General features: G+C 41.1%; 3 protein-coding genes across 4 annotated transcripts; 1 reads left to right on the forward strand and 2 right to left on the reverse strand.

Annotated features, from left to right (window-relative positions):
* Positions 1-9,116: 9,116 nt before the first annotated feature.
* prph2a (peripherin 2a (retinal degeneration, slow)) lies at positions 9,117-11,154 on the reverse strand. The gene is made up of 3 exons (XM_072667545.1): positions 10,574-11,154; positions 9,623-9,869; positions 9,117-9,326 (listed from the first exon to the last, which is right to left on the reverse strand). Exons 1-3 carry the CDS (start codon positions 11,152-11,154, stop codon positions 9,117-9,119), a joined length of 1,038 nt encoding a protein of 345 aa, XP_072523646.1.
* A 1,245-nt stretch (positions 11,155-12,399) lies between these two features.
* On the reverse strand, positions 12,400-15,914 carry tbcc (tubulin folding cofactor C). The gene has a single exon (XM_072667783.1). The coding sequence runs from the start codon at positions 14,001-14,003 to the stop codon at positions 12,972-12,974; it is 1,032 nt and encodes a 343-aa protein (XP_072523884.1). The 5' UTR covers positions 14,004-15,914; the 3' UTR covers positions 12,400-12,971.
* On the forward strand, positions 13,829-23,284 carry bicral (BICRA like chromatin remodeling complex associated protein). Of its 2 annotated transcripts, none has more exons than XM_072667777.1 (11): positions 13,829-14,948; positions 17,568-17,613; positions 17,951-18,002; positions 18,150-18,215; positions 18,306-19,703; positions 19,821-19,881; positions 19,966-20,056; positions 20,247-20,392; positions 20,474-20,568; positions 20,727-20,829; positions 20,969-23,284. In XM_072667777.1, exons 1-11 carry the CDS (start codon positions 14,762-14,764, stop codon positions 21,454-21,456), a joined length of 2,733 nt encoding a protein of 910 aa, XP_072523878.1. In that variant the 5' UTR covers positions 13,829-14,761; the 3' UTR covers positions 21,457-23,284. The 2 variants fall into 2 exon arrangements, with proteins under 2 accessions (XP_072523878.1, XP_072523880.1); XM_072667779.1 differs by lacking the exon at positions 13,829-14,948 and adding an exon at positions 15,051-15,209.
* Positions 23,285-23,599: the final 315 nt, after the last annotated feature.

The following is a 23,599-nucleotide window of genomic DNA, read 5'->3' on the forward strand; positions in this document are numbered from 1 at the left end:
TTAAAATGTTGAAACACTGTGATCTTCACTTTGTCTTTTGGAGATCAGTTTATTTTCTACTCACTTGACTTTCCACAGTAAAAAAAAAATTACCAGTGGTGTCTGAATGCTTGCAAACCACTGTACAGGAGAATGACACTGTAAAACACTCATGTAACTTTTTTTTTTATAGACATTCTGCCATTTGACCATTAGAAAATGCTGACTGCCCTTAATATTATGTGAACCCTTCATGATGAATGAATCTATAAAAAAATAGTAACATACATTTAATTTATTGGGCATTTCTTGCAAAGTCAATTCAGTGTTTTGGTTACATCAGAGCCAATATTGATATTTAACAGTTTTATATTGATTTAACTCAAAAAGAATGACTTTTTTTTCTCCCCAAAATGATATAAACCGTCTCTCGACAGCCCTTTCACTCAGTGTTTTCTCTACATACATTTGTAACTGTCGCTCCCTCCCAACCCCCCTCCAAACAATCCTCTCTTTCTCAATCCATTTAACACAAACAGAAATTGTTTTCTTGGCAACCTGAGTTATGTGGGTGGTGAAATAGGACATATAGCCTGCCAGTGGGATTGATTGATGGAGCTATGAGAATGGACTACGTGTGCATGTCTGTGTGTGCGAGTGTGTCTGCTTAGGTGGAATTTGATAGTGGTGCCCTTCTTGCTGTCCAGGTCTAGATAACAACTCCCAGCGATGTTCACGCACAGCGAGCATCTCTTGGCTTTACAGACGGGAAACACTGTTTGGACACAAATGTAAGAAATGAAGGCATAGATGCATGTCTCTCCGGTGAGGACGCATCACTCTTCCAATATTTTGTCACTTATTGCCCTACCTGACTAATTCAGGAGACAGACTGCACACTGTCTTTTCTGTCTACGCAAGGCATTTTTTCCTGAGCTATTTAACTCTCCAGCCACTGAGTCCTACCCAGCTTCTGGCAGTCGAAAAAGGTTGAGCATTTTATTTGAACAGGTCAACAAGCTAAGTGAAAGACTTAACACTCTAGACCCCAATAGAATTCTAGGGCCCTCCTGGGCACCTCTGAGAATTCCCAGGGTTAGAGGCTTATAGCCTTATTGTGACTTAAGTGATTCTTTGGCCTGTTTACATACTGCTACCACACTGCACCTTATATATTACTGTGTATGAATGACAACAGCTTTTCTTCTTAAACACTGTAAGCCCGTCATCAGTACAACTATTATATAAGTAGATGTAACCAGTTGAATTGGAAAAATGACAAAAAATGGACAGCAATGTTAAACATATTACTTACTTTATTTTTATTTACTTTTTTTGCATATATTTGATATCCCTCAAGAGGGTCCTTACGGTAGACGTGTACCAAAAACATGACACAACATATACCAACCTTTTTTAGCACTTAGAATTAAGCTGTCTGTTTTTGTCTGTTGTGATTGGCTGCCCTGTACTGTGCCTCTGAAACACTCCTTGTAACTTCAGTGCGAGTGGGCAGGCCTAAACTGCTGTCTAGTGTGTAGGCGAGTACATGCAAATGTTTTGTTTAATGGAATCACAATTATGTATTTTGCAGCTTATTGTCCATATATGAACCATAAAGATTGAGGGTGAATGGTAGGTTATGGAACTTCAATAGTGTTTACAAATTTAATCAAAGTCTTTTAAGTCTATTAAGCTTTTAATGCTATGGCCCTGTAGCTCACCACCCAACTACCTGCTCTTCAGACTGATCTAGCAAGGTTAGAGGATTTCAGAAACCTCATTCAAGGGACACTAGGCAAGGAGTAAGCCGGAGTCACCTCTGTGGTATCATTGCTGTAGCCTCCTGGTTATGCCTAAGTCAGCAGAACAGCGCAGACAGCCGTGCTGTAAATCATTTAATGAAGCATCCCCCTGAAGTCTCCCTTAGTGTCACTCTGTGTCTCCGTCCTAGCTTTAGCATCTGAGTCACGTAGAATGAGAGCAGCCCTGAATTCAGGCCAAGCAGAGGGTGCAGACCACAAGGAAAGGCGTCTGGGTCAAGAACAAGTAAATATTTGATGCCCACAAAATGAATTATTGTCTAGTCATATGATCTACCTGTGAATGGAATTAGGTGTCTAGGACTGACACAAAGAGGTGCTAAGTAAATCAATAGAATTATGGCATTATCCTACTGACACAATTATGGCGTGTGTCGTTTTACCAAATAGAAGGCAGGATGTCCAACTGAAACCATGTAGACACTGCCCCCCTGAGGAAGGCTATGTTGAAATGTATTGTAAAATGTTGAAATGTATTTTGTAATATACAAAACATACATATACACATGAGGTTATGATCAAATCTATGAAATGCTAAAATGTTCTCCAATACAAACCTCCATCTTGAATGAGACTCAGAAACAGATTTCGGTCTCATATATAGAGGAATGACACTAAGGTGCATTTACCTACCTCCACTCGCTGATTCCTCTCTTTTAATGAGTAATGGATGGGTGGATGGAGAGCTGTAGAGATATAGATAGATAGATGGATATGGTATGTTTGGCTTTGGATATATATATATATTATATTATTTATTTATTTATTTTTAACTGTGGGTTTATAGAGTGTTTTAACTGTATTATATTAAAATGAAACAGGATAATTACTGACTTGTTACTGTACTATCTCTGTTCAGACTGACTGTAGTGCTTCATTCAAAAAAGCTGTTACTGTTAACAAAGCTGTAGACTGAAATACATTGTATTTCATGACATCTTGAATCTTTCATCTTGAATATCCAGATAACTGTTTTAAATTAACAAGTACAGTTCATTCAAAACAGTTGGTGAAAAGTATGTTTTGAAACATTAAACTGAATTTACATGCTATATCAAGTTGCTAAGTTGAGTTCATATTATATGAAATCATTCATAAACTAAGCACACGTTCAAAAAGTAAATCCGATCTGTTTCAGCCACTAAGACCACCAGGCTCTGGGAAGGAATCTAATCCTAGATCAGCACTCCCTCTTACTGAGGCTTTATGGACGCCAGTTCTGATAGCTTCATTAGATTCAGTCAGCATGGGTCATGTGGTGGAACCCCTGATCCTGATCCCCATGTAATAGGTTTTACACACAACCCACAGTTTTCATACAGAGGGAAAGCAGTTTAACCCGAGTTTAAACCCACATTGTTTTTTTTTTTCTATTTTGACTGATTTTTGTCTGGCTTTCTCAGTGAGCTTCCTGTTAGACCACAGCGTCCCGGCCCTGGTCCTGATGTACCTCATACCCTGCAGGTTTTAGAGTTTTCCTGGACTTACATTCCCACCTCATCGCAAGATAGGCTTGTTTGGATCAGTGTGTGTGTGTGTGTGTGTGTGTGTGTTAGGAACAGGGGAAACAGTGAACTGTACAGAATAGGGGGTACTCCAGCGCCAGAGCTGGGCAACACTCCCTTACACCATAAAATAATAATAGTACTAATAATAATGAATATAGCAGCAACACTGCCATCTGCTGGCGATTATCCCGTAAGTGCACAGAGCACCCCGTACTATGTAATATACTGTGTGTCCAAATGTTTGTGGACATGTTTGTGCGCAACTTAAAGTAGCTGAATGCATTATACTGCCAATAAAATAATACTGTGTGGAGGAGATGAATCGTATGGAGAGATTAAACATGAATCTACTAGCACTAGGCTTCACTGGAAAGTAAGGACAGTTACTCCAACCTAAGAAGGAAAAGTTCTTTTTGAATAGCCTTGATTTCAGAAGAAACAATGAATGTGCAGGTGTCCCAATACTTTTGCCTCTCTTTCAGTTTGACTAATTATAGAAGATACAACACTGGATAACAGTCATAATTAGATAAGATTTAATGAGCATCTAATTTAGAGATAAAAAAACATTCTTGTATATTAAGTAGAAGCTATACTGCATTGTGTGTGTGCAGATGAGCTACACACACGTACACACCGCTCAGTGGTTCATGTATCATTCAAATAGACAGAGATCATGATCCCATTTAGCTGTGTGTGTGTGTGTGTGTGTGTGTTGTGAGTGGGCTGCTTTCTCTCAGTCAGAGCTAACTGATGTCTGTGTGATGAGGTGGAGACTTGCTGTTCTGCTTTATTAGCTGCCAGAGAGAGTAAATGATTTTGTGTATACACAACAAGTGAAACACAGCCAGAGAAAGGCCAGGGTTTATCACGGACTGAAACCCCAATGAATCCCATTCACGTATCTTTCAGTGGAGACAGTCATCACACACTGCCCTGGGCTATCACTGTGCATACAGTGTATAAGTGCAAGAAAACCTCAGTGCCAGCACATGAGTGTGTGCCTTTAGACATATTAAGAGTACATGTGTGTGCAGCAAGAAAAGGGAGTTCAGTGCTGCCTGTGGACCCGGAGGAAAGATGAGGCAATTTTCCAGCTGAAAGGAAATGACTGAAATGAGGAGCCCCCCAAAGAGAGAACACACAATTCATCATAACACTGCCTATACAGAGAGAGGGAGAGGGAGAGGGAGAGGGAGAGAGAGAGAGAGAGAGAGAGAGAGAGAGAGATGACAATGTGTATTCAGAAGAACAAATACATAGGACACAAATACATGTAGGACACATATTCACAGACACTTTAGATGTAATGCTGTGAGTAGGATTCTTTTTCCTCTCCCTTCCTTCTTTTCAAGACTACTTAAAGAAAATGTATGCTTAATTTTATTTTATCCCCTGAAGACCAGTTATGATGTGTGAATTGGTTTATGTACCAAAAGTAGTCATTATTTGTGTCATTACACAATCATTTTACTGCCTCTCTTTATCCATGAATTTATCAAATGTGTATTTAGTGTATACTGTAAATAAACCTCTGTTCCAAATAAGATTATAGAATGAAATCATTTCAACTGATAGTTTGTTAATAATTTGAGCATCAGTTTACCATTTATAGGGGACCATCAATTTAAAGTATTATTATTTTTATTATTAGTAGTAGTAGTATGATCTTCACATTATACTACTAGTAGTATGATTTATTATTAATATTATTATTATTTATATTATTAGTTGTTGTAGTAGTGGGATAAAGTTATTTTGTTGGCATTGGTAGTGGTGGCATTAGTCATACTAGTATTATACTACTAATATTACAATGCCACTACTACTACTACTATTGTAGTACTATTACTTTATTATTATATTATAGCACTACCACTACTATCATACAAGAAGTGTCAAACTGGGTTCCATCATTGTGCTCTGCACATAATTCCCACAGGTGGCAGTGTTTGGCTAAAGCAAGCTGAGATTGCTAAAACATTTAGCATTTTTAATTATGCTGATTAGCTGGTAAAGAGGTGTAAACTAGTCTAGCACTTTTAGGATGCTGTAGCAACAATGTAAGGTTAGCTTGGAAAGCTCACATGAAATTGCCCTCTGCATGTTGTTTTCAGCTTCACTCACTGTGTTGTATTGGGAATTTCCCCACTGCGGGACTCATAAAGGACTATCTTAGGACTATCTTATTACTTCTGCTTAAGTAGCAATCAGGAGATTCATCTGGCACAAAGCACTTCTGATGATATGACAGATTTCTACCCACCCTCCTTCATTACAGCTAGGGGTAACAGTTCAACAGGAACAGGATGTAACCACAGAAAAGAAAAACATGCAACACTACACTAATGTAATAACCCCCTTACTATGCACCACCCGCTCCCCTCTGTCGTATAGGCTTGTTTGTACTGGTGTTAAGAACATCTCTGGAGCTCCAGGAAGTTTCTTCTCTCGCTGGCCCAATTCTGTCACTGACTCCTGCTGTGCAGGTCAGAGGAGGAAGGACTTAACCCCAGATAAACTCAAGAATCCTGACCTGTGGGCCAGATATTTGACCCATTTATAAGATTGTCAAATAATATATAAGATACTGTAGATTAAACTTAGACTTAAGACTAAACCTTTTTTTTTTGAGAAATAAATGACCTTCACATAAATACTTTCTGCGTTAAATACTCTCTGACACACTGTCTTATTAATACACACTACAGTGATAAATATGCATGTCTTATGCATTCTGGTCTCCTCCTACAACATCTGTTTTTTTACATCATAACAGCAGTCTATAATCAGCATCCACATGGTGTCCAGATTAATGCTCCCAGGCCTCATTGCCTGATGATGTAGCTCATTTTCTCAATTCTGAACAATCATTAAAACAAAGTCAAGAAAGAAAAAATGATCTAGGATGAAATATTGAGAGCAGGCTCAAAACGCAGTTCCACACAAGCCATAAGGAAGAATCAATTTCAATGTCCTGTACCTGTCCTGAGGTATCCCTTGAAGTACTGTGTTTAGGTGGATGCCAATGGCATCTCTCCAGATCATGTCTCCAGATCACCTGCTAGCGGGCTTAGCCGCACACACTCGAAAGCTGCTTACTGTCTTTATCAGCTCATCCGCTGTTTATGTGCTTTGCTGCAAACTTAAAAATACCTGAGGAAAGTTGTCCTCCTTAGCCTCCTTCACTGCTCCTGCACTTTTCCCTTACTTCTCTGATCTCCTTTTTATTGTACACCACTAAAACCCACAGTGAATCATTAGCACATACATTTGATTCCAAAATAATGTAGACGGGCAGTACATGTAGAAGTACTGTACATTTCTAAAAAGAAAAATAATGGCATAGAAGAACCACTTATCATACCCTAGAGAACCTTTTATAGATGGTTCTTTAAAAGAAATGTAGAGATCAAATTCCAATTGAAAGTTTTTTGAAAACCATGTGTCAGAGCCACAAAGGTTTTCAAACTAGCATAATAACAGACCATTCAAGAGTCATACACTGGGTGACAATGTCCCCACCACTATTCTAATTGCCATGTGCTAAGCAGGACAGACTGCGGGTAATACAATAATCACATAATTCGCATGCTGATCCAATGACAAAATTAGACCTCCCGCAGAGTTCCTAGAATGCTAAGATTCTTGATCTTTTGGGGGATCAAATCATGATAGGAGAATCAAACAATTTTCTTATGGTATTTTATTATAACATAGACTCTGCTACATTTTATGTACAGTAACAAGTGCTACACACAAATACTCTCATAATTCAATTCATTAAAAGTTTACACGATTATTTACAAAACAATGAAGGACAATATATAACAGTTCTATACTATTTACACAGTTCCATATGTGTATATTTTAACATAGAGTAATTTGTATAGTCCTGCCTTGGAGACTCGGCAGAGAAAAGCTGTTAAGCTTTAAGCATGGGAACTGCAAACAGCCAATAAAACAACCGCCAGGTGAGTCATTCACAGTGCAGAAGTCAGAGGTCACGGTTTAGCTGCCACTTTTAAAGTGTCCTCCTGAACTCCAGGGGTGTTTGCAGGCATCCCAATCGCTCTGGCACTGGATGTCCCTCTGCATCTCATCAGCAGCCTTCACTGTCCTAGTCCTTCCTAAACTTGCTTTAGCTTGTTCCATTTGCAAAAAGACCACTTTCCCATAACTGTCTGATAGTGTCTGATGGTTTACAAAACCTGACATTTTTGTCCATTTCTTGTTTCTTGTCATGCCATTGGTTTGTGTAACCTGCAGAGCCTCCAAAAATGATCTAAAAGCAAGTGTTCTGAAAACAATAGCTCATAAAAATATCTGTTTGATGAAAAGATTTTCAAAAAAACCCAAATTACCTAAAGCCCCCTTTTCATTCCCAGCCCCTTCTCTGTCCATTAACATTCAAAAATATGATAATATGTTTATAAAAGACATTTACTGTAACTGTCAAAAGTCAAAAAAGTGAAAAAGAAAAACCTGCCTGATGGCTCTCTGTAAGTCAGGCATAATCATCAGTACACTGAAATTCAAACGTAAACTATGTTAGCATTGAGGTGTTTCACCACAGTTAAAACAACATACCAGAGGAAAATCAGAGGAAAAATGGCACAAGCTGGTTGTGGAGCTAGGCTGAGTACCATTTGAGGAGATATGAAAAGATATAGAAAGAAGGGCAGAAGGTTGGTGACCATTGGTGTGGTTTGGGAGAGTTCCATGGTCAGTGTAATAGAATTTTACCTGATTGGAGATCAATGTCTACAGTATGTCTACAGTATACAATAATAGGTCATTTAGGAAATGACAACTTGCCACAACGTTCTTTCTCCAGCTCACTTGCAATGTTGCAACTTTCATACAATAAAATTCTTTTAGAAGAGATATTCTGATATTCTCTGATATTCTGCATGTTCAGTCATCTATGCCTTTGAAGTGACTTGGTTATGACACTCCGGCTGTTGAACACAGTCCCATAGTGTTCACCAAGTGTTCGCTTCATGCTAACTCCAGGATGCCAACATTCACCACCTAGGACAGCATGGTGTGGTGTCAAATAAGTGCAAAAGTAGTTTACTTATAATCAATTAAATAAATCTACTTTAGGTCAGGTTTGCTTTTTGGAGATTATATGTTCCAAATTAAAGGATCTAAATGAAATGCTAGTTATTGTGAAAGCCTACACTCCAGTATGGTCTTCAAGTGTGAGCAGAGTAGCTCCATTCAGTGAAAACATTTACAATATGATTGTTATACTTTCAAACTTAGGTTTTGTACATATTGATCAGAAATAGCAACAGCAAAAAATATCTTACTATGACAGACCCAGCTGATGCTAGTTACCTGCTGCACACCAATAGCCAACTGAAATAGGACAAAAATGGATAATGAATCAATTAAAAGAGACTTTGGATTTGTGCTGGTTAACAAATCAATTAAGAATATGTTGAACAATATGCCACACTTATGTTCAGTTTTATGTAGAGCTCATAGAATTGGCTAGTTTTTTAGATATTTTGTATTAAAATTTGATTTTGATTCAGTTTGTTGTTTCTGTATCTAATAAATACATTAAACCACATGAAATCAAGCCATTAAACTGAAAGAAAAAACAAACAAACAAACAAAAAAACATGGTACCTGTTGTGTGCCTTTTTACCAAACCTCTCTAGCCCACTGGTTGACTGTGTGTTGACTGGTGTGTTCATGCTGTACAGTCTCAGTGATGTTCTGGAGAGAAATTCTCTCTTTCTGATCTCTACCTTTGGCAGGAGACGCCAAAGTTCTAGTGGGCGGGGCGTGCTCAGCTCACCGTAGCAACAGCCTGCTCATCTGCCCCTTCCTCTACCTGATTGCCTTTGCCCATGGCTTTCATTTTGGCCATGATATCAGTAAAGGTTTCCTTGACAGTTTTCTCCAGGATCCATCCTTCACTTTCACTCTCTGGGTCCTCTGGGTTGACCAGTGTGGACAGAGAAGTGTTCACATACTGCAATCCCACCATCACAGCAATCTGAGAGGAAAACAGAAAAAACATAAGTATGCAGGAAAGCAAGATTCATATTTACTCCTATTTCCCTAATTTTCCCCAATTACTGTACTGCACTGTAGAACACGGATAGGGCCTGTCTACATTTATACATGCTTAAACATGCTTATACAATATTAGTCAAGTCCAGTGGGTAAGAAAACTAAATATAGGAGAAATAATGCCCCCTACATTTTACTTGTGTTACATTAGGGGATCTTATTTTCTTTACTTAAACACCAGTGTATGAGAGGAATAAAGCATGGTACAGTTAAACATACCTCTAGCATAGTAACCAACAGCACCAGTATACCAATGGTGTTCATCAGCCCTCCATAGTAGGAAACTAGTGCATCCCTGCAACCACGCTTCCATATGTTCAGTTCCTCTGTGTGGTGGTCGTAGCTATAGTGGGCTGTGTTGTTGGTCACTTGGTGCTGGATGCAGGGCCTTGGGGAGCTGGGGTTGCAGCAGCTGAAAGGGACTCCATCCAACAAGTATTGCCCATCTACGTTGCTGCTGATTCGGCTACAGACAAGTAAACCATAATGAGAATCATTGGTACAATAGAACTTGTTCCACAGCAATTTATAGTATATATTATGTGTCTTAACATCAATTAAGGAAGCAAATCATGACAGACGCATGTCCTGTAAATGTATATCTAAATTTCTATTCCGAATACTTCCCATATTAGAAACATATTCCTAGATTTAAGAATGTTTTCTGAATTGTAAGACTTTATTGACCACACCAGTGAGGCAAAGATCAAGACCACAAAAACACCACTATATCAAACATGACATGATTAAATGTTCTGCGACATTAAGACATAAGGGCTCTGCTCGTGACACCATGATCTATTCCCAGTCAATCATCTTGGTCTTCAAGTTATTGGAAATGACATTAAGCTCTAAAGACTGTCGAAATGTGATCCAAGAAGATTATCAACTAAGTCTGAACTGGCTCACACGGTTGATACCACTTACAATGCGAACCGAGCCCATAGATCACCTCCACACTGTCAACTCACTGCTTACACTTACACTAAAACATGAAAATAGTTTTAAGAATACATTCTGAAACTGTAGGTGCAGATATCAACGTGCATTCAAAATCAGCTACAGTCAACTATAACTAACCAAGCAGAGCTTCTCAGAAGTGACCATGAAGGGAAAGAAAACAGTATAATTGTAATGTTTGATTGTTTTGATTGCTTTAGAGGCACTTACTCTTTGACTTCTTTAGAGCTGAAGTCCAAGTAGCGATTGCTAATCCACTGGATCTCGAACCAATCTTTATAGTTGTTGTTGCCACAACAGCGAAACTCTATTTGCATTAGATCCAGAGTTCTCTTCATGTAGCAGCGGCCAGGTACATCTGTGTCCTTGTAGAACTTCATGCCATTCTTCAGGCCTTCTGCCAGCGTAAACTGCAGAGGGATGCGCATGGTAAAGCACAAAAGTGCTGTAAAGAAAAGAAGAGCATTGAAGAGCAAACAGCAGATAAGGAATGGCTTCATAACGGTCTTCCACTTGGTGAACTTTGAGGAATCCAAAGAATCATAGCAGATCTTGCCACCAAAAGCATTGATACCGCAGGCCAACAAGCCTACTCCAATGAGCAGGTTGGGCACAAAGTGGCTTTCATTGTTGTCCATAAGTTCACTTCTTTTCCGCAGTTCAATTTTGAAAAAGAGGCCCATGCTGAGGACCAGGACTCCAGCCATTATAGAGAACCAGTACATGAGCCATAGCATCTGCGCCAGCTTCACCCGTTTTTTCAGGTCAAACTTCACCTTCAAAAGAGCCATCTTTGACAGCTAGTTTCTTTATTCTAATTACAAATGAAATGCCCACTATTTGGTCACCGTTTTGTCCCCACTGTTCCTCAACCTCCAGCAACAGGTTTTAGATCCAAATTGTCACAACTAGACTTTGGTTTCCCCTCGGTGTATGTTTCAGATCTTCAAGCAGCGATGTGTAATCCATTCCAGTGAAGTGGGGTCATGCTAGGTATTTTCATGGTCCTTGCTTCACCCATAATAGAAGTCCAGATGTAAAGGTGAGCATAGATTGCAGCGATGTCTCCTCCTTTTACTTGAAAAATGAGTTTCTTCCAACAAGGAAAGCAGTAGTGTTGACAGGTACTGATGCTAATGTCCCTTTTCCTGCATAGGGAAGTCAACGGCCAAGGATTCAAATGATTAAACCCAAAGTTACACTACGTCATTCTAAACCCTGCTAATCAGCCTTATCCCATTTACAGAAATCCTATGCCAGCAGATGAGCCTATCGGTAAGCTGCTGTCGTAGTATGTGATTGGTTTGATTGGTCACATGGTCAGGCCAGCACCAGTCGAAAGACACCAGAGACCAAGAACCTAAGGAGGACTTAGGACCACACCTCTTCTGCTGAAGGGTCTTGGAGTGCATGAGAAACTTGAGAGAGTGTGTGAGATTAGATATACTGATGCAGAGTTTACATCATCTGGGCTCCTATTTGCCAGTGTCAAGAAATGTAAAAAAAAAATGTATTTCTTGCTTGACAGAAAATACATTTATTAACACAAACACTTGAGAGTAATGTTATAAGCATGCAATACTGTAATAGTCACATGCTACAGAAAACATAAAAAAACTGAAGTTAGATGATGTTTCATGCTGAAAGACATTTTATGACCCAAATAGGTAGTTAAGCAACACTTCCATTTACATGAGGCCACTTGGTTTGCCACAATGCTACCATAACAGACCCTTCCTTTACATGAGAAATGGGTCCCTCCATGTTTCCTATAGTAAAAAGCACATTATCTTCAAGTGAGCTGAATCAGTTATCTTAAGGAGACTAATCCCATCAGGATAGACATACTTTGTCATGATCTTTTTATGCAACATTAATAAGAATGGAATATAGATTGTTGAGATATTCCAGAAGCAAGATCTGTGTAATAATTACATGTTTATGGGATTACACTGACAATTCATATATTTTGAAAGGCAAACAATATTTTGCAGTTATAGTGACTAAACACAGGGGGAAAAAAGAATCAAGTCATATTTTGTGAAATTAATATTTTATTTTGATCAGTCCTTACACTTAGATTTATTTGGTATTTGTGGTACATTGAAATTAGTGTCATATTTGCAGCCTATGACACATTTGTGTTTCAGGATTCAAGACAGAAACTGCATGATCAGATAGTCAACGGCCGAAGAGAAACATCTGTATTTGTGTTTAGATTTCAGTGGCACATCTGTGAAGACATTGGAGAAAGTGCAGTTCAAGGTTGCCAGGTAAAAAAAACTTCACAAAGCATTCACAACTCACTAATGAGTCACGTGTGAAGCATACATTACCTCCTACATTACCCACAAAGGTAGTTTTATTACTAAAACAATGACTATGTAAATCAATGACTGCAGAGCCTAAGGACACACAACAACTGATTTACTGAACCTTAATTAAGTGCTGTAGAAAAGTCCACAGCAGATCACAATGGTCACGTTTACAGGGTTCATTTTATTCCTTTAATGAGATCTGTAAGTGTAGCATAACAGAATTTGGCTGCATCAAAGTTGAAGATATTAGTAAAAGCTTCAGTCAGAACAAACAAACAAAAGGAGACCGCTCATGGGGTCGTCTCTGCAGTGTCCCATGAAGATATTCTCTCATCCTCTGGAATTACAGTCCAGTTGGGTGAGGGTGTTCCAGCAGCAAGCCAATTGAAGTCATCTACCAGGGACCAGTTGTTTCTTTTGGGATCCAGTCCAGATACTCTGAAATCACTGTCCATTCCATCATACGTCCAGGTTAAGGGAGCAAATCGGACTCCTTGACAGTCTTCTACGATTGCTCGGCTGGTGACATGGAGGTATATCTGAGTGTCTGTGGTGTTGTGAGTGCGCAGCTGCTGGCAGGCAAAGCCAAGAGTGCAGCTTGAACACTCATCAACAAAAACAGAGCTCGACACTGGCCCGCTGAGAATCAGGCAGTCTTTGACGTTTTTGATGTGCAGGGTGCTCGGGGAGCCCAACATCCTCACCTTACAGTTGGTTAGGTGGGACAGCAGCACGTCCCGTTGCTGGATCTCTTCTGAACGTTTACTCAAAACTTCATTTTGGATGTTAGAGAAGCCACACTGCACAGCACTGACCGTACCATCGACAACAGCAGTAGCACCGGTGCCCGTGGCTGGTTTCTCCGTGCTACCGGAAGTCACGGCTGCTGGCTGCTGACTCGACTCGGCCGCAACTGTACGAGACCGGAACGCGAATTTCTTTTTAGGCTTCAGTTCTGCAATTGAAGCCTGGAGCTTCTGCAGAGAGGCCTGAGCCTGCCTCAGTTCATACTGCGTGAGGAACATCGTGCTGTCGTTCAAGAATTTCTGCAGCTGCTGGGTTCTGAGGGTCGCATCCTCCAACACCTTGGTGGTCTTGTCATGGCCAGCGTTAGAGCAGTCGGATATCAGCTCCTCTATAGCGGCCTTCTCCGCGCTGAAAGTCGCGCTAAAGTAAGCCACGTTCTCCTCAGAGACCGACTGGCTCTCCTTGGCGTTTCTCCGGCGCTCTAACTCCTCCTGCCTCGCCTGGTCCCGACGCAGCACACTCTCGGGGACCCTGACAGAGTCGCAGGCGCCCACTTCTATCGTGGAAGCCTCCATGTTGACAGTAGAGCGCTGCTAATTCTCCGGCAAGGATCGAGCAGCGTGTCTCAACAAGCCTCTCTGTGATTGGACAAAGAGGACCCTGCTGATTTTAGCGACTGTTTTATTGGTCCGCTGAAGACCGTGACACAGGCTGACGACAACATGAAAATAAGGGCGTGAAGAGTTTGTTAACGACAGGGGGGATAGTCTCAAACACTGCTGCTCAAAGTGTGACTGAATCAGCGTTATTGTAGTTTATGGGGGGAAGAGATGGGAGTACTTTTACATTTTTAATTTGCAGCAACAAATATGGTCAGCTGTTCAAACTATATCTGATTGCTCAATGTTTTTTTTTTTTATACTAGGCAATGGATAGTAAAGTACGATGCACCATGTAAGCCTTCTATATTAGAAAAATAGGACTTTAAATTAAACAAAAATAAAAAACTGAAACATAAATTCAAAAATAATAAAAAAAAAAAACGAAATTATGAACCTAAACACTTCCTTCTGGTGTCAAAAGCAAAAAAAAAAAAGCTTGTACAAATGTTAATGTATTACATGACTGTAAAGTACAATATCCCCAGTGTCATAAAGCCTGTGTTTGTTTTGGGTGTGGTCGCACTTAACACCCCGCCCCCTGTCACTGGTACTTGCTTTAATTCAACAATTGTGTCCTTAAAAAAGAAACGGTGTTGTGTACACTGATTACACGACTGGACATTTCCCATTGTCGTGAAAGGTCATAATTGTCTTTTACAGATGGATCTCTCATGTTGTGTCGGTCTCTGTGTCCGAGGTGCTGCTCTGCTCCTGAGAGAGTCTCCTGTAATGCACTACAGTCGGTGGTGGTTTCCCTTGGGCTGCAGATGCTGCCTTCTGCTGGAGCGGCACTGCTTCGCCGGCCCGTGCAGAGATGGCGAGGAAACCCCGTTGACAAGGCACTGCTTTTTCATGACGGTGAGTTTCCCTTTGAGTGTATTATAATTTTGTGATAAAAATTTCAAGGAAAAAACACACACAACCTCCTTCCTCCCCTTCCTTCGGGGAGGGAAGAGTGAGCGTGGAGAGAAAAATCTATCTGAGACAGAGCGAGGGACAGTGAGAAAAATATATGAGTGGGAGAGGGAGAAGAAGAAGGAGGAGGAGGAGGAGAAGGAGGGGGAGCAAATTAAAAGTTGCCAAATGGAGATATTGAGTTTCAAGAGGAGTGAGACAGGAGTAAGGGTTTGCCTATTTTTCAGTCGTCTTTATGTTATGCAAATCGAAATAAATATTTATGGTCCGGCACCGGTTTAATTCGTTTTTGTTTGCCGACGATTTCGTCCCGTTTCTGGGGGAAACGTCCTTGTAGCCAGCTAGCGTTCACACCAGAGGAGGCCATTAGGCTTTAAAATGCTACCACTCGTCTGCTCATCTGCTTTCTCCTCGCAAACCAAGGCGCAGTCGACGTAGATCGCGTTTGTTTAGGAGGACGTTCGCGGAAGTGCCGACCGTCTGCGCGCTGCCAGCTCACACCAACCTCCTTAACGGCCGCTAGTCAGGCGATAGCCGAGCCTGTTGTCCTCCATGTCCGCCTCGGCGGTGAGGAATCGCCGCAGCGACAAAGCAGTGCGGGATCATTTTCCCCAAAGCTACCCACCACCGTCTGTTGCCTCGTCCTCTCTCTCCTTTTTTAGTAAACACCGGCCGTTTTTAGTCGGGTATTGTCGTTTTCCCCCTCTTTTACCTCAGAGCAGAAACTGGGAATCCCCCGGCTAAGCTAAACCACGATAAAGCCTTTATTTTGTGCCTCTCGCCGCCCCTATTCGAGAGCTCGTCCAGCCCCAACAGCTAAAGCTGCTGAGTGAACAGTCCTCTCCTCTCTCGGACTCGGTTTAAATTAGACTGTACATCGAGGGTCGATGGTTTTTGCTGCGTCTCCTTTCCGCCCCCCTGCCTCAACAATCGAAGCGCACGGCTAACCTTTTGCTAGTCTCTCAGAGAGGAAGGGAAAGAGACATTTCTCCTCCCTTATTTGGCCAGTAAAGTATAACTTGAACTATTGCTGCTAGTAATAGTCAAGCCTCACTCATTCACTGCTTTCACGTTTGCAGTTGAGCATGGAAGTCTCTTTAAATGGAAGTCACCAGCTATGTGAATTAGCCGTCATCATGGGGCTGTTAGGCTGGATCAGGGTTTCGGGTTTTCGTCAAACGTCTGGCCAAACGTTATCTCTATTTTCTGGAAAACTAAATTGCTCAGAGAATAAGAAATTATTTTAGGAACCGAGTCAGTCCAGTCTGGGCACCATGCATTTGTCTGGTGCGATTTGTATTGTAAATTATGGCATCAAATGCGATGCCTGCTTCATACATCGGCATTAATTATGAAATAAAAATAATTTACAGAAAGGATCTGCGTGCTGAACATTAATAAGTCAACATACATCAACATAACAAAACACATTTGCGCACAACCAGTCGATGTTCAGTCGGAGAGACTGTAAGTCGATGAGACTGTCAAAATATCTTTGCAGTCTCCTGAATTAATGTTCAAATCACAAGCAGGTCTTTTCCCTTCCCCCACGCCTGTCCCGTGTCACAGCCCTTTATGTTAAGTCAAAGGGTGTGTGGGTCGCTCGATTATACACCACTACACATTTACTTTAGCCCCATGTATTCAGATAGTCGCTTTTTCCCTTCTTCTTGTGTGTGAGCTGTCTGCTGTGCTGCTCACTGCACAGTTTTCCTGTGACTAACAGAGTGGCGCAGTTTCAGCTCCCAGGCGCCATTTTACACTCCGCATGGCGATGCCGTGTATTGTGTCCGGCTAGCATTGCTAAAACATACATACACAGAAACAAACACAGCCCCATCCCAGATACTCTTTTATATGCATTTAAATATCTAGTTACGATAAAAGAAAATCCTCCCAGAGCCTTCTGCAGTGCCATTTCTAGTGTAAAATGTTATATTAATGTTATATAATCTCCTCCAGCCCACTTCCAACTAATTTATGCCCCCAGATTTATCACAGTACGACTTGCACCTTATTGTGCACATCGCTGCTGTCCAGTGAACACCATGCCTCTCCCTCTCAATTTCTTTTTTGTTTTTAGTTTTCTCCATGGTTTGAACTCTGCAGATACACTGTGTTAATAATTCTGGATTTATAGACCAGCATAAAATGCTCTAAAATTGCTTGCTCTATCCTGTAAAATCACCATTTTGGAGATACATGTTTTTTCATTGGACAGTGATGATATAGTGCCATGTTTTGAACTTGACACTTGTTTCCCCCCCTATTGTTTTCTTAAACCACAGTTAACAGTTATCATGTGACCTAAGCTGACAATTTACTCTCATTAGATAACTGTCAAACACACACACACACACACACACACACACACACACACACACACACACACACACACACACTCATATCAAAGCTATTTTTCTTTTCTATCTTATGAAGTGTTGAAATTCTATTTATGGTCTAAACCTATACCTGACAGTTCATCTACACACATCTCTTCAGGAACTGTGTTATCTGGTGGTCGTCACAGGAGTATGTAAATGCATTATTCTTTAATAACAGGTGTCATGGATGATGAAGACGATCGCCGTCTTCTGGATTTTATAGGGTGAGGTGGATTATTGAAGTCCTAGTGCTTTAATCCGTCATTTAAAACATGCAAAGTATATCATTACCACACAAAATGAAGCTAATTGCTGAGTATTACTGAATACTCAACATTGAGGTGGTTGTAAAGATCACATTGACAGCATGTATGAGTAAATGCATCAGTTTATTTAAAAATGATACTTTATGGACCAGTAATATGTTGTGGTATGAATCAGTCTTGACTTTAAAAGGCCTTTATTACTGTATGTGTCATCATGCCACAGACTTTATAATACTGTTATAATACAGATGTTATAATACTGACTTGCTTATGTGATGTACAACGTTTCTTGCAGGAATGTGGAAGATTTGAATGACCTTGATTTTCATGGCTCCAATAACAAGTCGGTAAGTTTATCAGGATTAAAGTCAGTTTTTTACTCTAATGCACTTTTAATGATTTGGATAAAGTCTGAGATTTTTGCGCAGTGCCTGGTTTCTTTTGGTTCTGGCTAAATTTGGAATCTTCTGATTCTTTTTCTGCTCTTTGAGCAGTTAGAGGAGGATGACCTGACAAACGCAACTTATGGGTCTGCAGGCTCCTTTTTTACAGATAACGCGGTAAGTATGTTTTGTATTAGAACCCACATAATCAGTTAGTTCTGCTATAAGTAACACTAAAATATAGTTGGATTTTGCTTTCTTGCCCAGAGTGGCTCAGATGAAAGGCTTAAAGATGGCCGCAATCACCTGGAAGAGTTTGGTGAGGGTGGTGGAGCTGGACTTCAGCTGTCCAGCAGTCTTCAGTTCATTGAGGATGAGCTTGAGGGAGACATCTCCCCCAGTGAAATTGATCTTGGTGGTGAGGACCAACCATTTGACATTCTCCAGAAGTCTTTGCTGGAGGCAGATATCACAGAGCAGACATTGGCTCAAGAGGCCTTGTTGGACTCCCAGCCTACTATAGCCCCTTCCACTGCCACCTTCCCCCAGCAGCTGGTCTCTGGGGGATTTGGTGGTGTTACAGGAGCTGGAGTAATGGCCCCATTGCCCCTTGGTGGGACACAACCTCAGGCTTTCATCCAGCAAGTTCCCCAGTTGCCACTGGCAAATGGACCAGCAGGACACATTCAGTTAGTGGGCTCATTTAATGGAGGTGCTCCCTCCATGATGACTATAAACAGCCTGGAGCGACCTCAGATCCTTTTGAGACCTGGAGGAAATGCTATGACGAACAGTACTGGCCAGGGTGCAGCTTTTGCCCCTTCTGCACCTGGACAGGTGTCAGTCAATAAAGGTGCAATACCATTGCAAAATATTATCATTCAAAGGGGCCCTGCGCCACAGACATTGGTCAGGTCCATTCAGCCTAAGCCCCTTCAGACAGGTGGACAAACTGTATATAATATCAGCAACATAGGAATCCAGCCCAGCACCACTACTGCTACTGCTAATTCAGCCAATAGTGCATACACAGCAAATGGATCTCCTCAGGCTACCCAACAAGTAAAAGTAGTTAGTCAAGGCACCAGCATTGTAGTACATTCTCCACTAGGACAGCAAGGGCAGCCACAGACTCAGGGGCAGTTTCTGCTACCCAGTTCCCTGGCCCTCACCACTGGCAGCACTGTCCATGGCTTCCAGGCAGTGAATGGCCAGGTTCTTCAAACGAACACACAAGTAGGTGACTCGTCTTTAACTAGCACTACTACTTACTCCATCTTGACCAATCAGAATGCAGCAGTACAGATTATTGCTGGACAGAATTTTGCAGCTGGGGGACAACTGGTAGTAAACCAAGGCATGGTTAGTGCAGGTCAGATAGGGCAAGCTTCCCCTACAGCTGTAGTGCAGGTCTCCCAGAGACCAGGCGTTGCCAAAGTCTGGACCGCTAAAGCATCGCCAAGTCCTGCCACTGTACAGACCTCCCAGGCTCCAAGCCGCCTCACCATGGTTAACTCTGCGGCCCAGGCATTCCAGGCACACCAGCAGATATCTGTCAATGCAGGACCACGACTTTTAGTACCTGTGACACAGAACACAACAAACTCTTCATGTGTTGCCAGCCAAGAGGTGCAGTGTGACAAACAGCAGGTACCAATGAACCAGGTAAGACATTGCTATTTTCTTGCCCCCCCCCCCCCCCCCTTTTTCCAAACGTCTGTGTCTTTAGAAAAACATATCAGTATCTTTAAACAAACAAACAAACATGTTTAAATTTCCAAGGACTCCACATTACCAGCACAGAAAGGGCAGACACAGCTGGTTAATCTTCTTGGTACCAAAGGTAAGACTATTTTAGGATGTATTTTTTTTTGTTGGTAATAATAAAGTTTAAGTAGTGAGCTGATATTTATTCTCAAATTCACAGGTGTAAAAACGCTAACTTCTGCTAGCCAGGATTCTTTTCTTACATCCACTCCGAAGAGACCTGCAACTCAGCAGCTCACCAGAGGAGGAATGTAAGTAACCGAATACGATTCTACTTCTTACTTAATGTTTCCTTTTGGCTTATACACATCTTTTACAGTATTGTATAAGTACACTATTTTAAAAACATGACGTAACAGGTCTTAACAGTCAGGGTTTCCTTGAAACAACCTACGAAAAGATGGTATAACTGACCTGAGCTTCTTCATCCTACTTTTGCAGGATCCTCCAGCAGCTAAGAAGGGATCATACTGGAGTCATGTCTCCAGACCGTACACCTTTCAGTTCACTGAATGATGTCATTGACAGATTGCTTCCCTATCATGTGTTCCAAGGAGCACCACCTTGCGAGGAGGATTTCACCAAAGGTACAATTTACTGCATTTGTAACTCCTAAATAAATCTAGACAATTCTGAATACAAACTCTTAATACACTTTGTCTTTGAAGTGGATGAAGAATTTCAGGCAGCTGCTACACAAGTGCTGAAAAGAACACAAACAATGGTGAACAAATACAGACGCTTGCTCATGGTGGAGGCTGAGGTAGGTTTTCCCTTAAGGCATTCTTTGTGTAAACAGATAAAAACTAATACCAGTCTAATCGTAGACATCGGTGAAGAAATAGTTAGTCTTGATACACAACCTCTAACACACACAATTAGGCCTCTGCATGTATGTTTATCTCTCTATTTAATGTACAGCGGTCCAGCCCATCATCAGAAATAGTGATGATTGACAGGACCTTCAACCAAGAAGAGCGGAATACCCTGACCCAAGACAAACGAACGGTACTTGTAGACCCAGGTAAAAACAAAACAGAACAAACATACATATTGACAGTCAAATTATTTATGTGGTTGCCTATTTTTAAATGTTTCACAAATTCAACACAGTTTCATGTCGCTTAAAACAAGTGTAAATCTTTCCCCCCTATATGTTGCAGATGGCTTCCTAGAGGACTTCTGCTGTGGGCCTAAAATGAAGACCTCAGGTTCAGGGGCCACTGATTCGGTTCAACATGAAGGGTTCCCCAGTTTAATGGGGACATCTCCCAGCCAAGACATGACCGCAAACATAGAAAGTGGTGGAGAGGGGAGGAATATATATATGGAGCCAGCTTATAGGACAGAATCCTACCCAGATTTTGAGGATCCAGGGGGTGGGCAACAGGGGGGACGCCACGGAGAAACTGCCATCAAGATCACCATAGACTTGAAGAAAAAACGGTCCAGTAACATCATCAGTAGTAGCAGTGAGCACCACCAACGCCTTCATCATACTCAGTACTCCGCGTGCCCCAGCCAGTCGCAGCACAATTCTGCCCAGCTCTATCCTCCTGAACAGCCCCTGCCCTTAGATCATGGTCATGTCTCACTGGCCGACACAGACTCTGTGCTTGAAGCTGCAGTGAACAGCATATTAGAATGTTAGTGCCATATTTTACTGTCTGTGTTTTTGTTTTGTGTATGTGTGTGTTTGACAGATCAGATTTCATGCCATCACAGTGACTACATGAGTTGAATCCAGTGATGTGTGTGAGATTGGAAAATGCACTTCAACAGAACAGAAGGTTGTGCACAGAGTGTACATTTAGGTGAGTGTTACTAAGGGGAGAGAAAAATCAGACTGATGGTAGTGATGCTCTATTGTGCCTATCGTTCTGGAAATGTTCACATTAGAAAGCCTTGTTTGACAACACAAACACACAGACACATATGCTACAAGGCAGGGATGTCTGAAAAAAAGGTATGGCTGAACAATAGTGATCTCTGTAGCTCTTAAATCAATACTGACCATCCCTATTCGTAGATTTGCTTTTCCAGCATCAGATTTATCCTACTCTTGGACCAAGTTACACTGTCCACAGAGGCTCCTCAAAATGTGTCTTCTCCAATAAAGTGCTGTGCGTGTCTTACTGTAGCTAGCTGCATGGGCATGTGGGGGCTCTCTTAGGGGTTATTTTGCCAATCACTGCATCTTATTTGAGATGCGGCATGGGTACAAGTACCCAGTTCTGGACATGTGACCCCATAGATGGCCCACAATTGGCCAGCATCATTTTGAGCCAAGAAAACTCCTTTTAGTTGAATACTAGGCTTCATCTGTGTCTGGAAAAGCAGCTTTTTTGCAGGTCTTTCTTGCACTCACAACTGTACATCCTCTAATGATAGCCTGTTGCGGTAGATTTTAACCAAAAGATGCATGTAAACTGGCACGTTTCAGTGATTTAAGGCAGTGGTATTCATTCTTGGTCTAATGACCCCCTTCCACTAAACAGCTTTGTGTTCTCCCTGCTTTTACATTCCTGATTCAGTTCTAGAAGGGCTCAGAAATTAGCTAATGAGTGAATCAGATGGAAACACAAAACTGTGCAGTCCAGTTAGGGGAATTGAATACCACTGTATTTCATTTATTTAGCATTTAGTTTTGTACCTTACAGGTATGTGACCTCCTCTCCGCATAGATAAGCTCACTCTGAGTGGTTTTGTGCAGGGGAAACTTAAGTCCTCAGATTGAGGGTACAATGTTACTTTTTCTTTTTAAAGCTTCATTTTTTTTAAATGACTTTGTTTTGTCTGTGCTGCTCCTAGCCCTGGACAGAATAGACTCCTAGGATGCATATGGGTGAGCCCACAGAGAGAGAGAGAGAGAGAGAGAGATACGGTCTAAAACATTCTTCATTTCCTTTGTGGACGGTGTCCCCTGCTGGTCAGGCTATGCTCTCTCAGTGACAGTTGGTTTCCAGTCTCAGTAGCAACTAACATTTGCACACATGAACATGTTCCTGTCATTTTCAGTTAGCCATGTGTTCTATAGCCAGTCTTGAGACTTAATGCTTTGCCTTTGGTTATGTGAGAGAACATTTTTTGTCACCACATCCCCGCACCTTTTATTTATTTTGTTTTTTCCATTTTATTTTTACCTGAGAATATAACAAGCCATAATCAGGAATTTTAAAGCTTTTTAATAAGGTCTTTTGTCTATTTACAACAAATCTATATTAAAATGCAAAATTCCTGATTATGGCTTTAATCCTGCAAGGTAAAAACAGACTGTTACAAGGAACAGTTAGACCACCTCTGTGTAAAGGATTATCTAATGAAGGCTGATTAATTTAAGTGTATGTACATTTTCACACCATCAGTTCAGTGCTGAAATGTTGCTTGTTTGAGTTGTTGTTGTTTCAGTTTCGTTAATCAGCAACACTACATACATATGTCTTTCCCAGCAGTTCAACCAAATATGATGGGCAAAACAAGTTCTATATATCTGTCTAACTATGTAAACAGAGATGTTGTGTGTTTGTGTGTGTGTGGAGGGGGTTCACTCTGAAGACCTTTTTGTTTGAAGGGCTTCTTTGCCTTAGGAGAGTGTACGTGAAAACACAGATTTGAATAGTCTTTATTTTACTGTGTGAGTGTGGCTTTCACTTAACACCCAGTGGATAAAGAAATGAAGTTAGGTTCCCCATTTATTGAACATTTCATTTTCTACATTATTCAATTTATTTGTAACATTTGTTTTATATAAACAATGTAAATGTGAAACACAAAATATTTATAATTTTTGTAAA

This window comes from Salminus brasiliensis, chromosome 22 (assembly GCF_030463535.1).
Source record: "Salminus brasiliensis chromosome 22, fSalBra1.hap2, whole genome shotgun sequence".
Lineage (NCBI taxonomy): Eukaryota > Metazoa > Chordata > Actinopteri > Characiformes > Bryconidae > Salminus > Salminus brasiliensis.